Below are 18,879 nucleotides of genomic sequence, written 5' to 3'. Positions count from 1 at the left end.
ATCCTTTCATTCTTTCTGGAGTTGTTTCTCCACTGATCTCCAGTAGCATATTGGGCACCTAATGACCTGGGGAGTTCCTCTTTTGGTATCCTATCATTTTGTCTTTTCATACTGTTCATGGGGTTCTCAAGGCAAGAATACTGAAGTGGCTTGCCATTCCCTTCTCCAGTGGACCATAAAGTCAATTATGGAAAAGGAACTACTGATTCCCAAAGAGCAAGAATATAACTAAAGACCTTATACATTCAGGCCACATTAAAATAGCTAAACTTTCTTCTTATTAAAACTACTCTGTGTGTCTGTATTTCACTTTTTCTCAAACTGCTGGTGTTATTAGTTAAACTCAGGGCCCCAAATCAGCATACACACACACACATAGACACAAACACCAAAACAAAAGGATTTTTTTTTTTAATTACAGAAAAAAATTTGATGACAACCAGTACTTTCTGTGGACTTCCCTATAGCTAAGATGGTAAAGAATCTGCCTTCAATGCAGGAGATCTGGGTTTGATCCCTGGGTCAGGAAGATCCCCTGGAAAAGGAAATGGCAATCCACTCCAGTATTCTTGCCTGGAGAATCCTATGGACAGAGAGGCCTGGCAGGTACAGACCATGGAGTCACAAAGAGTCAGACATGATTAAGTGACTAACTCACACAAACACACAATACATTTTTAAAGCAACAGTATTGGTTTACTTGAGTTCAAGATAAAGGTAACACAGATAAACCTTAAAATCAGAAAAATTAACAGGATAAAAGCTACATATGACATGTTTAGCCCTATTATGTCTTTCAGGTTTCTGGATTGGTGGTATAAATTTTTCAGAGGATGGGGGGAATGAAGTATAGTATTGGCTAGAGATATTTGACTTTGAGTAGCTGCTGGGTTGATTCTCCCTAAATGACCTTTATTTTAATAATCAATAGGCAATGGAAGGAAAGATATGAATGTAGAACACTAGTGAATACACTTGCAGATTTTCTAGTCCCCAAGAAAGACTTTGGTTAAACAGTTTATCAGAATGACTTCAGAGAGTCTTAGAACTTTAGATTCCTGCAGTCCTGGAACACAGCTTTGCAGACTCTGATCTACAGTTTGTAGAGAAGTTGCAGAATCCATGTGTCTAAAAATGTCTTCATTTGATTCCGGTGCTCAGGCTGACTTGGGCATCACTGGCAGCAAAATGACCAATCAAAACAGCTCACTATTAAAAACAGAAACTACACATTAAGGAAAGCGTAAATCAGGAGTTCCCGGGTGGTCCAATGGTTAGGACACCTCAGTGCTTTCACTTTTGGGGCCTGGGTTTGCCCCCCCAAAAGGCATCAATGGATGAAATGAAGGATAATAAGCTATGATTTATACAGAATATTAAATACCCAAACAATAGAAGTAAGTCTTTCCTTGTCAGCAATTATTTTAAATCTAAACAGATTAAAGTTTCCAATCAAAAGTATATGTTGTCAGAATGGATAAAACAGCATGATTCAACTATATGCTATTTACAAAAGATTCCCTTTAGATCCAAAGACATAAAAAGACTGAAAGTTAAGAGGACTGAAAAAGATACTCCATACGAATAGTAACCAAAAGAGACTAGGAGTACCTGTATTGATAACAGACAACATAAACTATTTTAAAAACTGTTAGAAGTTTTGAGACATAAGGGCATTATATATTTATAAAAGGGCCAATTAATCAAGTAGATATAACAATTATAAACATAAATGGACTTCATAACAGAGACCCAATATATAAGAAGCAAATATTAACAATATTATAGAGAGAAATATATAGCTCTTCAATAATAGTTGGGAAATTCAAAACATCACTTTCAATAATGGATAAAACATCTAGGCAGATAATCTATAAGGAAAAGGAAAACATACAAAATACCATAAAACTTATGAGATGTAGTGACACCAGTGCCCAGAGGTAAATTTATACTACATTATAAAAAACAGAAAAAATCTCAAACCACCTTGTGGATTTAGACACCTTGTGGAACAAGAAAAAGAAGAGGAGGCCAAACACAAAACTAATGGAAGGAATAAAACAAGAACAGTGATAAATAAAATTGAGAATAGAAAAACAATAGAGAAAACCAACAAAGCCAAAAGTTGGTTATCTAAAAAATCAACAAAATTGAAAGACGTTTATCTAGAGTGATAAAGGGGAAAAAAGATGCAAATAACTAAATCAGACATGATGAATGGGGATTTCCCTACTGAATTTACAGAAATAGAAAGGATTTAAGAGATTACCAACCTATGCCAAGAAATTGGATAACATAGATAAAATACACAAATTCCTATAAATACACAAAGACATACACTGACTCAAGATGAAACTCTCAGTAGAACATGTAACAAGTAAAAGGATTGATCCATAGTCAAAAACCTCCCCCCACCTTCAAAATAAAGTCCAGGATTGATGGCTTCACTAGTGAATTTTGTCAAATATGTAAAGAAGAATTAACACCAATTCTTTTCAAACCCTTCCAAAAAACTGAAAGGAAGGGAACACTTCCTAACTCTTTTGACGAGGCCATGATTACACTGATAGCAATGCCAGACTAAGACATCAGAAGGAAGCTACAGATAATACCTCTTATTAATATAGATACAAAAATCCTCAACAGAATTCTAGCAAACACAATTCAATAAGCATATTAAAAGGAGTATACGTCATGACCATATGGGATTTACCCCAGGAACGGAAGAGTGGTTCAACATGAGAGCATCAATCAATGTAATACAGCACACTAACAGAACAAAGGATAAAAACCATACGAATCTCTCAAAAGGAACAGACAAGGCACTTGACAAAACTCAATGTCTTTTCATGATAAAAACTCTCAAAAACAAGGAATGGAAGGAAAGTTCCTCAAAACTATAAAGGCAATTATGAAAACTGCAAGGCTAATGTTATACTTAATGGTGAAAAAAGAGAAAGCTTTCTGTCTAAGATCAGGAACAAGATAAGGATGCCCACTTTCATTGGTGATATTCAAAGATGTGATGTCCATGTGTAGAGTCTTCTCTTGTGTTGTTGGAAAAGGGTGTTTGCTATGACCACTGCATTCTCTGGGCAATTAGTCTTTGCCAGTAGAGCTTTTGCTATATAGAGTCAGCAAAAACAAGACTGGGACCTGACTGTGGCTCAGATCGTGAACTCCTTATTGCAAATTTAAATTGAAGAAAGTAGGAAAACCACTAGACCATTCAGGTATGACCTAAATCAAATCCCTTATGATTATAAGTGGAATTGAGAAATAGATTGAAGGGATTAGACCTGATAGACAGAGTACCTGAAGAACTATGGACAGAGGTTTGTGACACTGTACAGGAGACAGGGATCAAGACCATGCCCAAGAAAAAGAAATGCAAAAAAGCAAAATGGCTGTCTGAAGAAGCCTTACAAATAGCTGTGAAAAGAAGAGAAGTGAAAAGAAGAGAAAACAAAAAACATACCCATTTGAATGCAGAGTTCCAAAGAATAGCAAGGAGAAATAAGAAAGCCTTCCTCAGCAATCAGTGTAAAGAAATAGAGGGAAACAATAGAATGGGAAAGACTAGATCTCTTCGAAAAAATTAGAGATAGCAAGGGAATATTTCATACAAAGATGGGCACAATAAAGGATGGAAATGGTATGGACCTAACAGAAGAAGATATTAAAAAGAGGTAGCAAGAATACACAGAAGAACTGTACAAAAAAGATCCTCATAACCCAGATAATCATGATGGTGTGATCACTCACCTAGAGCCAGGCATCCTGGAATGTGAAGTCAAGTGGGCCTTAGGAAGCATCATTATGACCAAAGCTAATGGAGTTGATGGAATTCCAGTTGAGCTCTTTCAAATCCTAAAAGATGATGATGTGAAAGTGCTGCACTCAATGTACCAGCAAATTTGGAAAACTCAGGACTGGAAAAGGTCAGTTTTCATTCCAATCCCAAAGAAAAGCAATGACAAAGAATGCTCAAACTACTGCACAATTGCACTCGTCTCACATGCTAGCGAAGTAAAGCTCAAAATTCTCCAAGCCAGCCTTCAACAGAATGTGAACCATGAACTTCCATATGTTCAAGCTGGATTTAGAAAAGGCAGAGGAGCCAGACATCAAATTGCCAACATCCACTGGATCATCGAAAAAGGAAGCAAGTTCCAGAAAAATATCTATTTCTGCTTTATTGACTATGCCATAGCCTTTGACTGTGTGGATCATCACAAACTGTGGAAAATTCTTAAAGAGATGGGAAACCAGACCACCTGACCTGCCTCTTGAGAAATCTGTATGCAGGTCAGGAAGCAACAGTTAGAACTGGACATGGAATAGCAGATTGGTTCCAAATAGGAAAAGGAGTACATCAAGGCTGTATATTGTCACCTTGCTTATTTAACTTATATGAGAGCACATGAAGAGAAGTACTGGGCTTGATGAAGCACAAGCTGAAACCAAGACTGCTGGGAGAAATATCAATAACCTTAGATATGCAGAGGATACCACTCTTATGGCAGAAAATGAAGAAAAACTAAAGAGCCTCTTAATGAAAGTGAAAGAGGAGAGTGAAAAGTTGGTGTAAAGCTCAACATTCAGAAAACTAAGATCATGGCATCTGGTCCCATCACTTCATGGCAAGTAGATGGGGAAACAGTGGAAACAGTGTCAGACTATTTTTTTGGGCTCCAAAATCATTGCAGATGGTGACTACACCCATGAGATTAAAAGACACTTGCTCCTTGGAAGAAACGTTATGACCAACCTAAACAGCATATTAAAAAGCAGAGATATTACTTTGCCAACAAACGTCTGTCTAGTCAAGGCTATGGTTTTTCCAGTGGTCATGTATGGATGTGAGAGTTGGACTATAAAGAAAGCTGGGTGCCGAAGAATTGATGCTTTTGAACTATGGTGTCGGAGAAGGCTCTTGAGAGTCCCTTGGACTGCAAGGAGATCCAATCAGTCCATCTTACAGGGAATTAGTCCTGAATATTCATTGGAAGGACTGATATTGAACCTGAAACTCCAATGGAGAGCTGACTCATTTGAGAAGACCCTGATGCTGGGAAAGATTGAAGGCAGGAAGAGAAGGGGATGACAGAGGATGAGACGGTTGGATGGCATCACCGACTCAATGGACATGAGTTTGACTAAATTCTGGAAGTTGGTGATTTACAGGGAGGCCTGGCGTGCTGCAGTCCAAGGGGTTACAAAGAGTCTGACATGATTGCATGACTAAACTGATTAAATATAAAAAGTGCAATTTTATTGGAAAAACCACTTTTTATTAGACTTACTAAATTAAGATGCATCTATTTCTTAAAATAGACTTCAGTCCTCACCAACATTATTCTCATTTTACATTTATTGTTGTTACAGTTATAGTACACACCATGAAATCTTTTTTATGAAAATGAACATGAAAATGAAATGAACTCTATCATAGCAATGTCCATTACCGAGCTTCCTCTGATAGGGTGATTTATCCTCAACATGATTTTTAATGATCTAATTTCTGAGGCTCAATTAGGCTGTCCATCAATTTTCATGAAAGCAAAGTATTAGAAATCATCTGAGTTGCAAAAAGATTTAATACTAAATGAATAGACTCATTATTTTCTCAAAAACAGCACTCTGTCTGGCCCCTGAGAAATCTGTGGGTCCTGGAGAAACTCATCACAGTAAACAGAGGGAGAGAGGCAGGTCTCACCTTTATGGAGAGGTCTTTGTAGAAAGCGAGACCCTCCACCCCACTGGGACTGCTCACCACCTCTCAGCCCTTGGCCGAGCAACCTCTGGAAAGTGGGCACAGGCAGGCTGGAGATCTTTGATTTCTTTTTAATCCATGTACTGATGTAACAAAGTATTCACATAGCACTAAGCATGTGGGGGCCCAAATGTGAAGGCTTACCCACCTGAAAAACGTTTAGGAAAAGCTCCTTTTTATTTCCCCCTCTTAGAGATTTACAATCAAACTAGAATATTAAAATCTAAAGAAAGCTGTTTCACTTTCTTTATCATAGAATTTCTGAAACCAGTTTGCTCCCCCACCCCAATCTTTTCTCCTAAAGAATACACAGTTGTATAGAGAGACTTTAAGTCCTCTGCTCCGGTCCCCAGAGCTCCAAACTGAGTCTCCTGTGAGTTCATATGTAGCCTGACCTGTTCATGACAACTACAGGCCTCTCTAGTTTTCAGGGGACCTGAGATTGGTTGGTTTTCATGGACTGTTACCTGCTAGGGCTGTTATACTCTTTGCTCCAGCCTTCCTACTCACATTATCCATTTTTAGATGGACGTTTTGGTACAACAGGAAGGTGTCTGTGCTACTGATGTGGGGGCAACACCCACTGCAGCCATGAACTTGAAGCCTTATGATCAGCTCTCAAATAACCACCAGTGGATGGTCAGTTTGGTGCCTCCCTAGCTGTCTTTCTGGGCCCCATGGTCCTTGACGGTGTAGGCCAAGTCAAGAGAGGACTATGATTAGAGGCAGAGTACAATTAAAATCCAAACATATATGAGTGGTATGTGTGTGTGAGAAAGAGACTGTGTCTCATCAAATGACTGCTTTTTATTACATCCAGAGCCACGTGGATTGTAATCATCTGGTTTGAATTGTCCATCTTTTCATTGCCAAGCACAAAGAGTTGGCTACATTATCATGATGAAGATGAGAAAACACAGTTCAAGTACCACTTCTAGGGAGAGATGTCCCTGAAACTGTTCACTACATGGAAAGAGGGCCGGGTCCCCCGACTTGGGTCACATTTTGGAACATCGCAGGCATATGATCTAAGACACCACCACTGACAAAACACAAGAACAAGTCCCTGATAGCCTTTCCTCCAGGAAGACTCTAGGACTTCAAGTCAGAAATCAGTCAATATGCTATGCAACAGTGCTGAACATTTTGGTTAGCATAGAGATCCAGTTACACTCTCCACTCTGACTGCAGCTCAGAACTCAAACAAATCAGTCATATCTGCTGGGAAAGAAGGTTGGAGAGCAAGCTGGTGGAGCATCTCTGTTCTTGGAACACAGGAACAATGAAGTGTGTCTGCCTGTACCTTCATTCTGCACACCGCCTTCACTCTACCCAGAACAAGAGTGCTGGTGAGAGCCAGAGGCCAATCACATGGATGACTGGTCCAGCCTCAACCAGAACTGCCTTGGCCTTTGGGAAGCCTGTGTTCTCACCTGTGAAGCTGCAAAATAACCGATGCATTTTTTTTTCCGATGCATTTTTATAAGCCTCTGCAAACTGAGGAGAACAGAAATCAAAACAGCTGGAAGAAATAAGATAATGCATCAAAACTAGTTTTTGATCCTAAAACCACTGGAGGTTTCCTGGGAAATTATCCTCCCAAACTCCCATTTATGGGAAGACAGGAGAGCAGAAATCAAATGGTTTGGTTACAGGTGAAGGGGGAGAGCTCTCAGCACTTCAGGTCATGAGTTCTAGATGTTAAGGTTCAGGGAAACATGCCAGTAAAGGGCCAGGAAATAAACACCACACAGCGAGGCCATGAGCAGGATACTCTACATGCTCAGTGAAAACTCCTGGACAAATTCAGCTTAAATATTTTATCTTTAATGCTTTGTAGAAGGGTTGGGGAAGGAGAGTGGGGTGAGGAAAACAAAGTAGCTAGATTAAAATTTCTTTCATGTAATGAGATAGGCAAACTATAGTTAATAATAATAATATGTCTAAGCATAAGTCTTGAGGAATACAGCTCTTTTTATTAAATAAGAAGTAACTTTTAATTAGACTAATGTTCCTCCTTTGGTTTCAAATAGTCCTGATTCTCTTCTTCTTCTTTTTTTTTTTTACTGTTTTAAAATTTTTATTTTTACTTTATTTTACTTTACAATACTCTATTGGTTTTGCCATACATTGACATGAATCCACCACGGGTGTACATGAGTTCCCAAACATGAACCCCCCTCCCACCTTCCTCCCCATACCATCTCTCTGGGTCATCCTCGTGCACCAGCCCCAAGCATCCTGTATCCTGCATCGAACCTAGACTGGCGATTCGTTTCTTACATGATAGTATACATGTTTCAATGCCATTCTCCCAAATCATCCCACCCTCTCCCTTTCCCTCAGAGTCCAAAAGTCCGCTCTATACATCTGTGTCTCTTTTGCTGTCTCGCATACAGGGTCATCATTGCCATCTTTCTAAATTCCATATATATGTGTTAGTATACTGTATTGGTGTTTTTCTTTCTGGCTTACATCACTCTATATAATCGGCTCCAGTTTCATCCATCTCATTAGAACTGATTCAAATTATTCTTTTTAATGGCTGAGTAATACTCCATTGTGTATATGTTCCATAGCTTTCTTATCCATTCACCTGCTGATGGACATCTAGGTTGTTTCCATGTCCTGGCTATTATAAACAGTGCTGCGATGAACATTGGGGTACATGTGTCTCTTTCTATTCTGGTTTCCTCAGTGTGTATGCCCAGCAGTGGGATTGCTGGCTCATAAGGCAGTTCTATTTCCAGTTTTTTAAGGAATCTCCACACTGTTCTCCATAGTGGCTGTACTAGTTTGCATTCCCACCAACAGTGTAAGAGGGTTCCCTTTTCTCCACAGTCTCTCCAGCATTTATTGCTTGTAGACTTTTGGATCGCAGCCATTCTGACTGGTGTGAAGTGGTACCTCATTGTGGTCTTGATTTGCATTTCTCTAATAACGAGTGATGTTGAGCATCTTTTCATATGTTAGTTAGCCATCCATATGTCTTCTTTGGAGAAATGTCTATTTAGTTCTTTGGCCCATTTTTTTGATTGGGTCATTAATTTTTCTGGAGTTGAGCTGCATAAGTTGCTTGTATATTTTTGAGATTAGTTCTTTGTCAGTTGCTTCATTTGCTATTATTTTCTCCCATTCAGAAGGCTGTCTTTTCACCTTGCTTATATTTTCCTTTGTTGTGCAGAAGCTTTTAGTTTTAATTAGATCCTATTTGTTTATTTTTGCTTTTATTTCCAGAATTCTGATTCTCTTCTTAAAATGCTAATTGTCTACACCCTTCGTGTGTCTTATGACCGTAATTTTAACTTTTTAAAGCAGCTGGATGATGTAAATATGGATCTGTGAAAAGCAGAATATATATACAATACTATATACATATATGTATATATACACAATAAATATATCATGTCAAGTTTTCCTATCATTTACCAACTTATTAAATTTTTATAAAAATGGTACAATTAGCTCCAGAACACTGAAAAAACAAGGAGATATGTTGCTGAACCAGAAACTTCTGGCTTCTCATCCTTTATAACTACTCTGAAGGTAGTTAGCAAGATTCTTCTTTTAATCCCTGGTCATGCTTTGCCACTCTGCTATCTTTTGTGTAGGTTTATGGATGTTCATAATGTCCTTGGTTAACAACTGTCATAGGAAGCAAATTCTGTTCATTCATCTCAAATATCTTGTTCACTCCCCATCAATCAGGGCCCAAGCCATGTCCCAGCCCCTCCCAGAGTTGTCCTCTCCTGACCACACTAGTGCACATCCATGCAACTTCCTCCTAAATTCCTGCAACACTCTCTTTGGTATCACTGAGAATTCAAAACTTACCATATGACATTGTCATTTATATACATAGACATATAATATATAAAATGCAGTATGTAAGATATATGTAAAATATAATATATAACAATTATATAGAGTCCTTTGAAATAAAGAATTCCATTGAATTGGTTTCAGATGACTTGGTGTATTTTTCTTGTCCTCTGTTTGTATGATATTCATCTGAAATTCAATTATTATTAGAACTGCAAGAAATAGAGGAATAGGATCTTACCTCGTAGAGGTCCCATGTCAGTACACATTCCCTGGTCTCATGCACCCTTGAGCTTTCCTCTCTTTTTCATCTCCAACTTTTTATTCTTTTTATAGGTTTTTGTACAATATTTTCTCTTTACCTTTTTATTTTGAAGTATGTTTCATAATTTCCATTCTTACTGTATAATGTTTCTCAGAAGACAGAGTACACACTCCCACCCTCACACCAGCTCTGTGTTTAGGAGCGGTTTGGGTTGTCTCTGTGTTTGACTTACATTTTCATATTTTACAATATTACCTCATGCCAGGCGAGGCAAACATTTTCCTGTCTGCTTCTCATTTTGACCCATGTCACGCTAAAATGAAGCAAAAGAAAGGGTTTCAGACAGACCATTGAATGCTTTGTTTAAGATGCTGGCCTTTTATAATTACATTTCATATTTTCCAAAGACAAGCCCGTGCATCAGAGCTCTGGCCAGTCATTTGGCGCCTTCTGCAGGACACAAAGAGCCATAGGCTGGGAAAATCAGATCTGATTTAATGAATATCAAGGTGGCCACCACATTCCTAGAACCACTCTGAATAAACTGTTTCCTGGTATCAAAATAACTATACTACCCAAAGCAATCTACAGATTCAATGCAATTTCTATCAAATTACCAATGGCATTTTTTCACAGAACTAGAACAAAAAATTTTACAATGTGTATGGAAATACAAAACATCCTGAAGAGCCAAAGCAATCTTGAGAAAGAAAAGCAGGAGCTGACAGAATCAGGCTCCCTAAGTTCAGACTATACTACAGGCTACAGTAATCAAAACACTGATACTGACACAAAACCCAAAATATATGGCATAGTTCAGTAGAACAGGATAGAAAGTTCGGAAAGAAACCCACACACCTATGGTCAATTAATCTAGGACAAAGGAGGCAAGATGATGCAATGGAGAAAAGGCAGCCTCCTCAATAAGCTGAGATGAGAAAGCTGGACAGCTACATGTATAAGAATGAAATCAGAACACTCCCTAACACCATCCACAAAAATAAACTCTAAATGGATTAAAGACCTAAATGTAAGGACAGACACTATAAAATTCTCAGAGGAGAACATAGGCAGAACACTCTCTGCCACAAACCACAGCAACATCTTTTTTGACCCACCTCTTAAGAGTAAGGAATATGAAAACAAAAATAAGCAAATTAGGACCTCATTAAACTTAAAGGCTTTTGCACAAGATATCATAAACAAGACAGAAGACAATCAACAGAAAGGGGGACAATATTTCCAAATGATGCAACTGACAAGAGATTACTCTCCAAAATATTCAGGCTTTCTAGGAGTCATGTACATATGTGAGAGTTGGACTATAAACTAGAGTGAGTGCTGAAGAATTGATGCTTTTATACTGTGGTGCTGGAGAAGACTCTTGAGAGTCCCTTGGACAGCAACGAGAATGAACCAGTCAATCTTAAAAGAAATCAACCCTGAATATTCATTGGAACGACTGATGCTGAAGCTCTAATACTTTGGACACTTGATGTGAAGAGCCTACTTACTGGAAAAGACCCTGATGCTGCAAAAGACTGAGGGACAAAGGAGAAGGGAGCATCAGAGGATGAGATGGTTAGACAGCATCTTCAACTTGATGGCTGTGAGTTGAGCAAACTCCAGGACATGGTGAAGGACAGGGAAGCAGGGTGTGTTGCAATCCATGGGGTTGCAAAGAGTTGGACATGACTGAGCAAGGTAACAATAACAATAACATGCAGAGGTTCACAAAGAAAATGTGACTGGAAGGGGTGACTACAACTGGGAGTTGACATCAGTCAGTTCAGTTCAGTCGCTCAGTCCTGTCAGACTCTTTGTGACCCCATGGGCTGCAGCATGCCAGGCCACCCTGTCCATCACCAACTCCTGGAGCTTACTCAAACTCATGTTCATTGAGTCAGTGATGCCATCCAACCATCTCATCCTCGGTCATTCCCTTCTCCTCCTGCCTTCAATCTTTTCCAGCATCAAGGTCTTTTCCAATGAGTAAGTTCTGCACATTGTGTGGCCAAAGTATTAGGAGTTTCAGCTTCAGCATCAGTCCTTCCAATGAATATTCAGGGCTGATTTCCTTCAGAATGGACTGGTTGGATCTCCTTGCTGTCCAAGGGACTCTCAAGAGTCTTCTCCAACACCACAGTTCAAAAGCTTCAATTCTTTGGTGCTCAGCTTTCTTTGGAGAAGACGATGGCACCCCACTCCAAGACTCTTGCCTGGAAAATCCCATGGATGGAGGAGCCTGGAAGGCTGCAGTCCATGGGATCGTGAAGAGTCGGAGACAACTGAGCGAACTCACTTTCACTTTTCACTTTCATGCATAGGAGAAGGAAATGGCAACCCACTCCAGTGTTCTTGCCTGGAGAATCCCAGGGACAGGGGAGCCTGATGGGCTGCCGTCTGTGGGGTCGCACAGAATTGGACACGACTGAAGTGACTTAGCAGTAGCAGCTTTCTTTATAGTTCAACTCTCACATCCATACATGACTACTGGAAAAACCATAGCTTTGACTAGATGGCCCTTTGCTGGCAAAGTAATCTCTCTGCTTTTTAATATGATAACTAGCTTTTCTTCCAAGGAGTAAACATCTAGCTTTTCTTCCAAGGAGTAAACATCTTTTAATTTTATGGCTGCAGGCAACATCTACAGAGATTTTGGAGCCCCAAAGATAAAGTCTCTTACTGTTTCCATTGTTTCCCCGTTTATTTGCCATGAAGTGATGGGACCAGATGTTGTGATCTTAGTTTTCTGAATGTTGAGTTTTAAGCCAATATTTTCACTCTCCTTTTTCACTTTCATCAAGAGGCTCTTTAGTTTTTCTTCATTTTCTGCCATAAGGGTGGTGTCATCTGCATACCTGAGATTATTGATATTTCTCCCGGCAATCTTGATTCCAGCTTGTGCTTCATCCAGCCTGGCATTTCACATGATGTACTCTGTATATAAGTTAAATTTGCATGGTGCTAATATACAGCCTTGACATACTCTTTTCCTGATTTGGAAGCAGTCTGTTGTTCCACATCCAGTTCTAATTGTTGCTTCTTGACCTGCATACAGATTTTTAGGAGGTAGGTCAAGTGGACTGGTATTCCCATCTCTTTAGAAATTTTCCACAGTTTGTTGTGATTCCCACAGTCAAAGGCTTTGGCGTAGGTAATAAAGCAGAAGTAGATGTATTTCTGGAACTTGCTTGCTTTTTCGATAATCCAATGGATGTTGGCAATTTGATCTCTGGTTCCTGCCTTTTCTAAATCCAGCTTGAATATCTGGAAGTTCATGGTTCAAGTACTGTTGAAGCCTGGCTTGGAGAATTTTGAGCATTACTTGCTAGCATGTGAGATGAGTGCAACTGTGCATTAGTTTGAACATTCTTTGGCATTGCCTTTCACTGGGATTGGAATGAAAACTGACCTTTTCCAGTCCTGTGGCCACTGCCGAGTTGTCCAAATTTGCTGGTGTATTGAGTGCAGCACTTTCACAGCATCATCTGTTAGGATTTGAAATAGTTCAACCGCAATTCCATCACCTCCACTAGTTTTGTTCATATTGATGCTTCCTAAGGCCCACTTGATTTCACATCCAGGATGTCTAGCTCTAGGTGAGTAATCACACTATCATGCTTATCTTGGTCATGAAGATCTTTTTTGTATAGTTCTTCTGTGTGTTCTTGCCACCTCTTCTTAGTATCTTCTGCTTCTCTTAGGTCCATACCATTTCTGTCCTTTATTGTGCCCATCTTTGCATGAGATGTTCCTTTTATATCTCTAATTTTCTTGAGAGATCTGTATTCTTTCCCATTCTATTCTTTTCTTCTATTTCTTTGCATTGATCGCTGAGGAAGTCTTTCTTATCTCTCCTTGCTATTCTTTGGAACTCTGCATTCAAATAGGTATATCTTTCCTTTTCTCCCTTGCCTTTACCTTCTTGTCTTTTCTCAGCTATTTGTAAGGCCTCCTCAGACAACCATTTTGCCTTTTTGCATTTCTTTTTCTTGGGGCTGTACGATGTCACAAACCTCCATTCATAATCTTCAGGCACTCTGTCTATCAGATCTAATCCTTTGCATCTATTTGACACTTCTACTGTATAATCATGAGGTATTTGATTAGATCATACCTGAATGGCTGCAAAGAATGTAATCAATCTGATTTCAGTAGTGACCATCTGGTGATGTCCATGTGTAGAGTCTTTTCTTGTGTTGTTGGAAGAGAGTGTTTGCTATGATCACTGCATTCTCTTGGTTAAACTGTTAGCCTTTGCCCTGCTTCATTTTGTACTCCAAGGCCAAATTTGCCTGTTACTCCATGCATCTCATGACTTTCTACTTTTGCATTCCAGTCCCCTATACTGAAAAGGACATCTTTTTGGGGTATTTGTATTAACACCCAAATTATCTAGAATTATCTAGAAGGTCTTGTAGGTCTTCATAGAACTGTTCAACTTCAGCTTCTTCAGCATTACTGCAATTACTGGGAGTTGATATACTACTTAATAAATGACAGGGAGCAGGAGAAAAAGGCATCTTGTAAAAAACAGGTGATTTGGGTGAGGAGGGATACTTATGGTAGAACAAATAACATATAAGAAAGATAAATGGTACCTCAGGGGGATATATGGGAGATAAGGGAGTTTTGTGAAAATGTTTGTTTGTCTGGTGCTTTTTAAAGCAAAGCAAAAATAGATAGCTAGATAGGTAGATAGGTAAAGAAAAGGTGAAATTCTTAAGCAAATCTTATTTATCCATGAGGAACTTTCTCTAATTTTAACACTGTCTCCAAAAGTAAATCAAAAGTCAATTAAAACTGACTCAAATGCATTCCTTCTTATAGCTGAATAATACACAGCTTCTTTATCCATTCATCTGTTAATGGTCATCTAGGTTACTTTCATCGGAGAAGGCAATGGCAACCCACTCCAGTACTCTTGCCTGGAAAATCCCATGGACGGAGAGCCTGGTAGACTGCAGTCCATGTGGTCTCTAAGAGCCGGACACAACTGAGTGACTTCACTTTCACTTTTCACTTTCATGCATTGGAGAAGGACATGGCAACCCACTCCAGTATTCTTGCCTGGAGAATCCCAGGGACAGAGGAGCCTGGTGGGCTGCCGTCTATGGGGTTGCACAGAGTTGGACACGACAGAAACGACTTAGCAGCAGCAGCAGCAGCAGCAGCAGTTTACTTCCATGTCGTAGCTATTGTAAATAGTACTGCAATGAACACTGGGGTACATGTGTCTTTTTGGAATTTGCTGTATAATGCAGGGAACTCAAAGCTGGTGCTTTGTGACAACCTAGAGGGGTGGAAAGGGGAGGGATGTGGGAGGGAGGTTCAAGAGGGAGGGGACATGTGCATACCTATGGCCGATTCAAGTCAATGTATGGCGGAAACCATCACAATATTGTAGAGTAATTATCTTCTAATTAAAAATAAAAAATTTTTTTTTTAAGTTCATTCATTTAAAAGGCAAAAACTCAGGCAAACTTTATTTATCCATGAGGAAGGACCTATGAATCTGTGTTTAAAGTTACATATAGTAAGTTTTATGCCCCTATAAACAATTGTAGTACATCAAAACATTGATGGTAACCATAATATCAGTATCTAAATCTTTGGTTTATATATAGTGATAAAAAGTGGGACATACAAAAAAGCTATCAATCAACACCACTAAATATTAATGACAAGTCTGGCTCTTTGGGTGCTGTTTAAACAGCTGGTATTAGGGCTCAGTCTGAGTTTGTAAAGGGTGTCCCTGGAGGCTCAAATGGTAAAGAATCCACCTGCAATGCACGTGACCTGAGTTTGATCCCAGGGTCTGGAAGATCCCCCTGGAGAGGGAATGGCTCCCTGCTCCAGTATTCCTGCCTGAAGAACTCCATGGACAGAGGAGCCTGGTGGGCTACAGGCCATGGGGTTGCAAACAGTCGGACATGACTGAATGACTACACTATTGCTTAGAATATGGAAAACTCAGCAGTGTTGGTTTTTAAATCCACTTAAAAGTAAGTTAGATACAGAGAAACATCACTTAAAATGCTATATAAATTTTCATCATACAGATGTAATACAAAAATACTTTCCTTTAATAAAGATTTTTCTCATCATCTTTAATGGGAAACAATGAAATGTCATGGAAACAGTCCAGTAGGGAAACTTTTACGAATTATCATTCTAAATCATATATTTTTCCTTCAAAATCTGTGTATACTGTGCTTTTGTTTTCAAAATTTGGTCATCATACACATTTGACCCATCTGCAGATCCTTGAGACACTGTAAAGGCATCAGATGCAAATTCAGCATCAACTGGAAAGAAAAGGAAAGAATTATATTCTTTACCTAAAATACTTGAGTTAACTAAGTATTAGTAAAAAAAAAACAAAAAAAAACCAAACAACCACCAAAAACCTGAGACCTTTCCTAGTGTTCTGAAAAATGAAATATATCTATAGATGGCATGACATAAAAAACAAGATTACAATTTTATAATCTGCTCACGGTCGCACATATGAGTGAGTATCAGAGTTTCTAGTTTTCTCATCCTTCGTTCATTTACTCAGTAACTATGTGCAAAGGTGCGCATAGTGACAAGCACTGGAATTATAAGATGAAGGTGACCCAGTCCACCCTGAGAAATGAAATGCAAACTGGAAAAATAGACAAACAGGCAATTTCCATACAGAGTCATAAATACAAAGACAGATATAAAAGACGGCACAAGGAACACTCAAAAGGTACAGCCAGCTTCGTGTCAATACTGCCAGCTTCTTGGTGGAAGTGATATTTATGTAGCTCCCTGAGGACAGGGAAACGTACAAGAGATAGGGGGGAGAAGCACATACGAGGACCAGAGATGAGGAAGCGCACCTGTGGGACCCTACACAGGTCGGTGTTGGGAGCTTTTCCTGAGAATAAAAGATAAACTGGTGACAAAGTCAGTGACAGAAATTTTAAAGTCACCCACCAAGTGGCAGCTACGCAAACGTGACTGCTTGAGTCTGGGTTTCTTAGCCTTAACCACTACCAACACTTGAGAAGTTGATGAACTCCACGTTTTCTGAGAATAGTGTCAGGTGTGGGCGGATAGTTCTACAGGGATGCAGGAAGTAGAAGGATATAGCCAGAAATAAAAAGAAATACATAGACCTTTAGAGGTTGTTTTTCAAGCTATGGAACATGATGAATAAATGAGGAAGAGGATATTTTTCACTATGACTGCTCATACTTTCACATTGTTCATTAGCTATGTATAAGAAAAAATACTTAACTTGGCATCTGTTATCCAAACAATGGACAGAGATCCCATTTACTGCTTACAGAGTACTTCAGAAATCAATGTCTAAATTTAATTCATATGTTTTGGCAACATACCTTTTCTTATTTCTCTAGTTATACTCCTGTCCAACTCCTGCTGCATCTGAAATAAGTCAAATATTATTTATGTTTAAGATAAACGAGATATTATCATAGGAACGACATAAAACTTACTAAATGCGACTTTTAAATAATACTTTGAGAGACTAGACCTAACTTCAAGATTACTTCAGTACAAAAAAAAATCACATAAATAAAAGAAAATGAATTCCTACTTATTCTGTTTATAGATAAAAGAACCATATATATGGAATGCTATTTAGAGTAATCTGATAAAAAGTACAATAAATATCAGTCTATAGTACACATAATTTCAGAGAATTAAGGAATGACCCATAATCCTAGGAATGACCCACAAGATTACTATCTTCTCCGCCAACAGCTCCTGCCCTAAATATGTACTTCTGAGACCTTTGATTTCTAGGTGAGGATCGTGTTCAAATGGAGGAAGTCTGAAGTCAAATGTTAATAAGGAGAACACATCTGTGATTTTCTTTACACTTCTCCATTTAACGAAAAGACAGAAAGGAGAGAAAATTACACACAAGAAACGATGTACCAGTGAGTTTCAATTCTGAAGATGTTTAGCAAGAAGGATTCTCTCATAAGTATTAGTTTCCGAACTATGTCTCACAGAAGAGGAAGGTCCTACAGGGGTCACTGCAGGGTTGAGGACCAGAGAAGTCACAGCTGCAGTGCCTCGGTCACTCTTTAGCTAAAAGGCTCTATACTTGGCTCTGTTTTATATAACACGGTTCCATGCAGAAGTTTTTTTTTTTTTTTTCAAAGAAAGGTTGTTTTCTTTGAAAAAAAAAAAAAAAAAACACAAAAAACCCAAACAACCTTTTTTAAGGTATGAGAGTCACTGATTTAGTCAAAGTTCCTAATTCTACAAAAGAAGTAACAGAGGCAATGTCCTTCTTACTGAGTCCAGAGTCCTATGCCAGCTACTTCCTCAGATTAAGGGAAAAAACACATAGATTTTAAACTATAACATAGATAAAATGAATATGTAAAACCATGCTATATAGTTCAATAATGCTTATGGCGTGACATGACTTTCTAAGTAAATGTGTTTTAAATGCATGAACAAGAATAAAATCAATATAAAATTCCTATTTGTAGCAATTGATATAGTTAATTTAGAAAGCATAAATATTTTTTAGACACAGGACAGGGAACTTGAAGAAATCTTTAGTTGATCAAGCAGGCCAAAATTGAAGAGATTCAGCCTTAAAAGATGTTTGTTCATTTTCTCTAGATAAAACCTGGCTTGCTAAAATGAGTCAACAATGAATTATCCACATTTTGGGTTATTGAGGACAAAATTTAAAACACACAACAGATCTCTGTTTACTGTTTAGCATACTTCTGTCCAAGGTCTCATCATCAGTTGGTATATACAAAAAGTATGCATGTAATCTCAATTATAATCTAAATCTGGTCAGAAATTGCAGTTGAACTTCATTTCCTCAGCCTGAAGTTTCAAGGGGAGGACTTATACCCCTACCCTCCTTATGAGAAGTGAGGAGATTTACCTAACAGGTGAGTTTGGGAGAAGGAACTACGAAGTGCTTGCTTGGTTCCGAATCTCTTTTTGAAAAGATGTATGTTTCCACAGCACCGTGAACTTGGGT

The 18,879-nt window shown here is 38.7% G+C and overlaps 2 protein-coding genes across 2 annotated transcripts in view; both read right to left on the bottom strand.

The window, feature by feature from the left end:
- Nucleotides 1-18,879, bottom strand: part of PTCHD3 (patched domain containing 3) — a 138,227-nt gene that overhangs the window by 12,773 nt on the left and 106,575 nt on the right.
- Nucleotides 15,951-18,879, bottom strand: part of LOC120869412 (ankyrin repeat domain-containing protein 26-like) — a 49,822-nt gene continuing 46,893 nt past the window's right edge. Inside the window, exons 20-21 of the mRNA XM_040248730.1 lie at nucleotides 17,240-17,285; nucleotides 15,951-16,174 (exon numbers count right to left, since the gene is read on the bottom strand). Of these exons, the coding sequence (XP_040104664.1) occupies nucleotides 16,041-16,174; nucleotides 17,240-17,285 (180 nt within the window). The 3' untranslated portion in view covers nucleotides 15,951-16,040. The remainder of the gene's footprint in view (nucleotides 16,175-17,239; nucleotides 17,286-18,879) is intronic.

This window comes from Oryx dammah, unplaced genomic scaffold, assembly GCF_014754425.2.
Source record: "Oryx dammah isolate SB20612 unplaced genomic scaffold, SCBI_Odam_1.1 HiC_scaffold_10, whole genome shotgun sequence".
Taxonomy (NCBI): domain Eukaryota; kingdom Metazoa; phylum Chordata; class Mammalia; order Artiodactyla; family Bovidae; genus Oryx; species Oryx dammah.
This window is presented reverse-complemented; position numbering and strand designations above follow the sequence as displayed.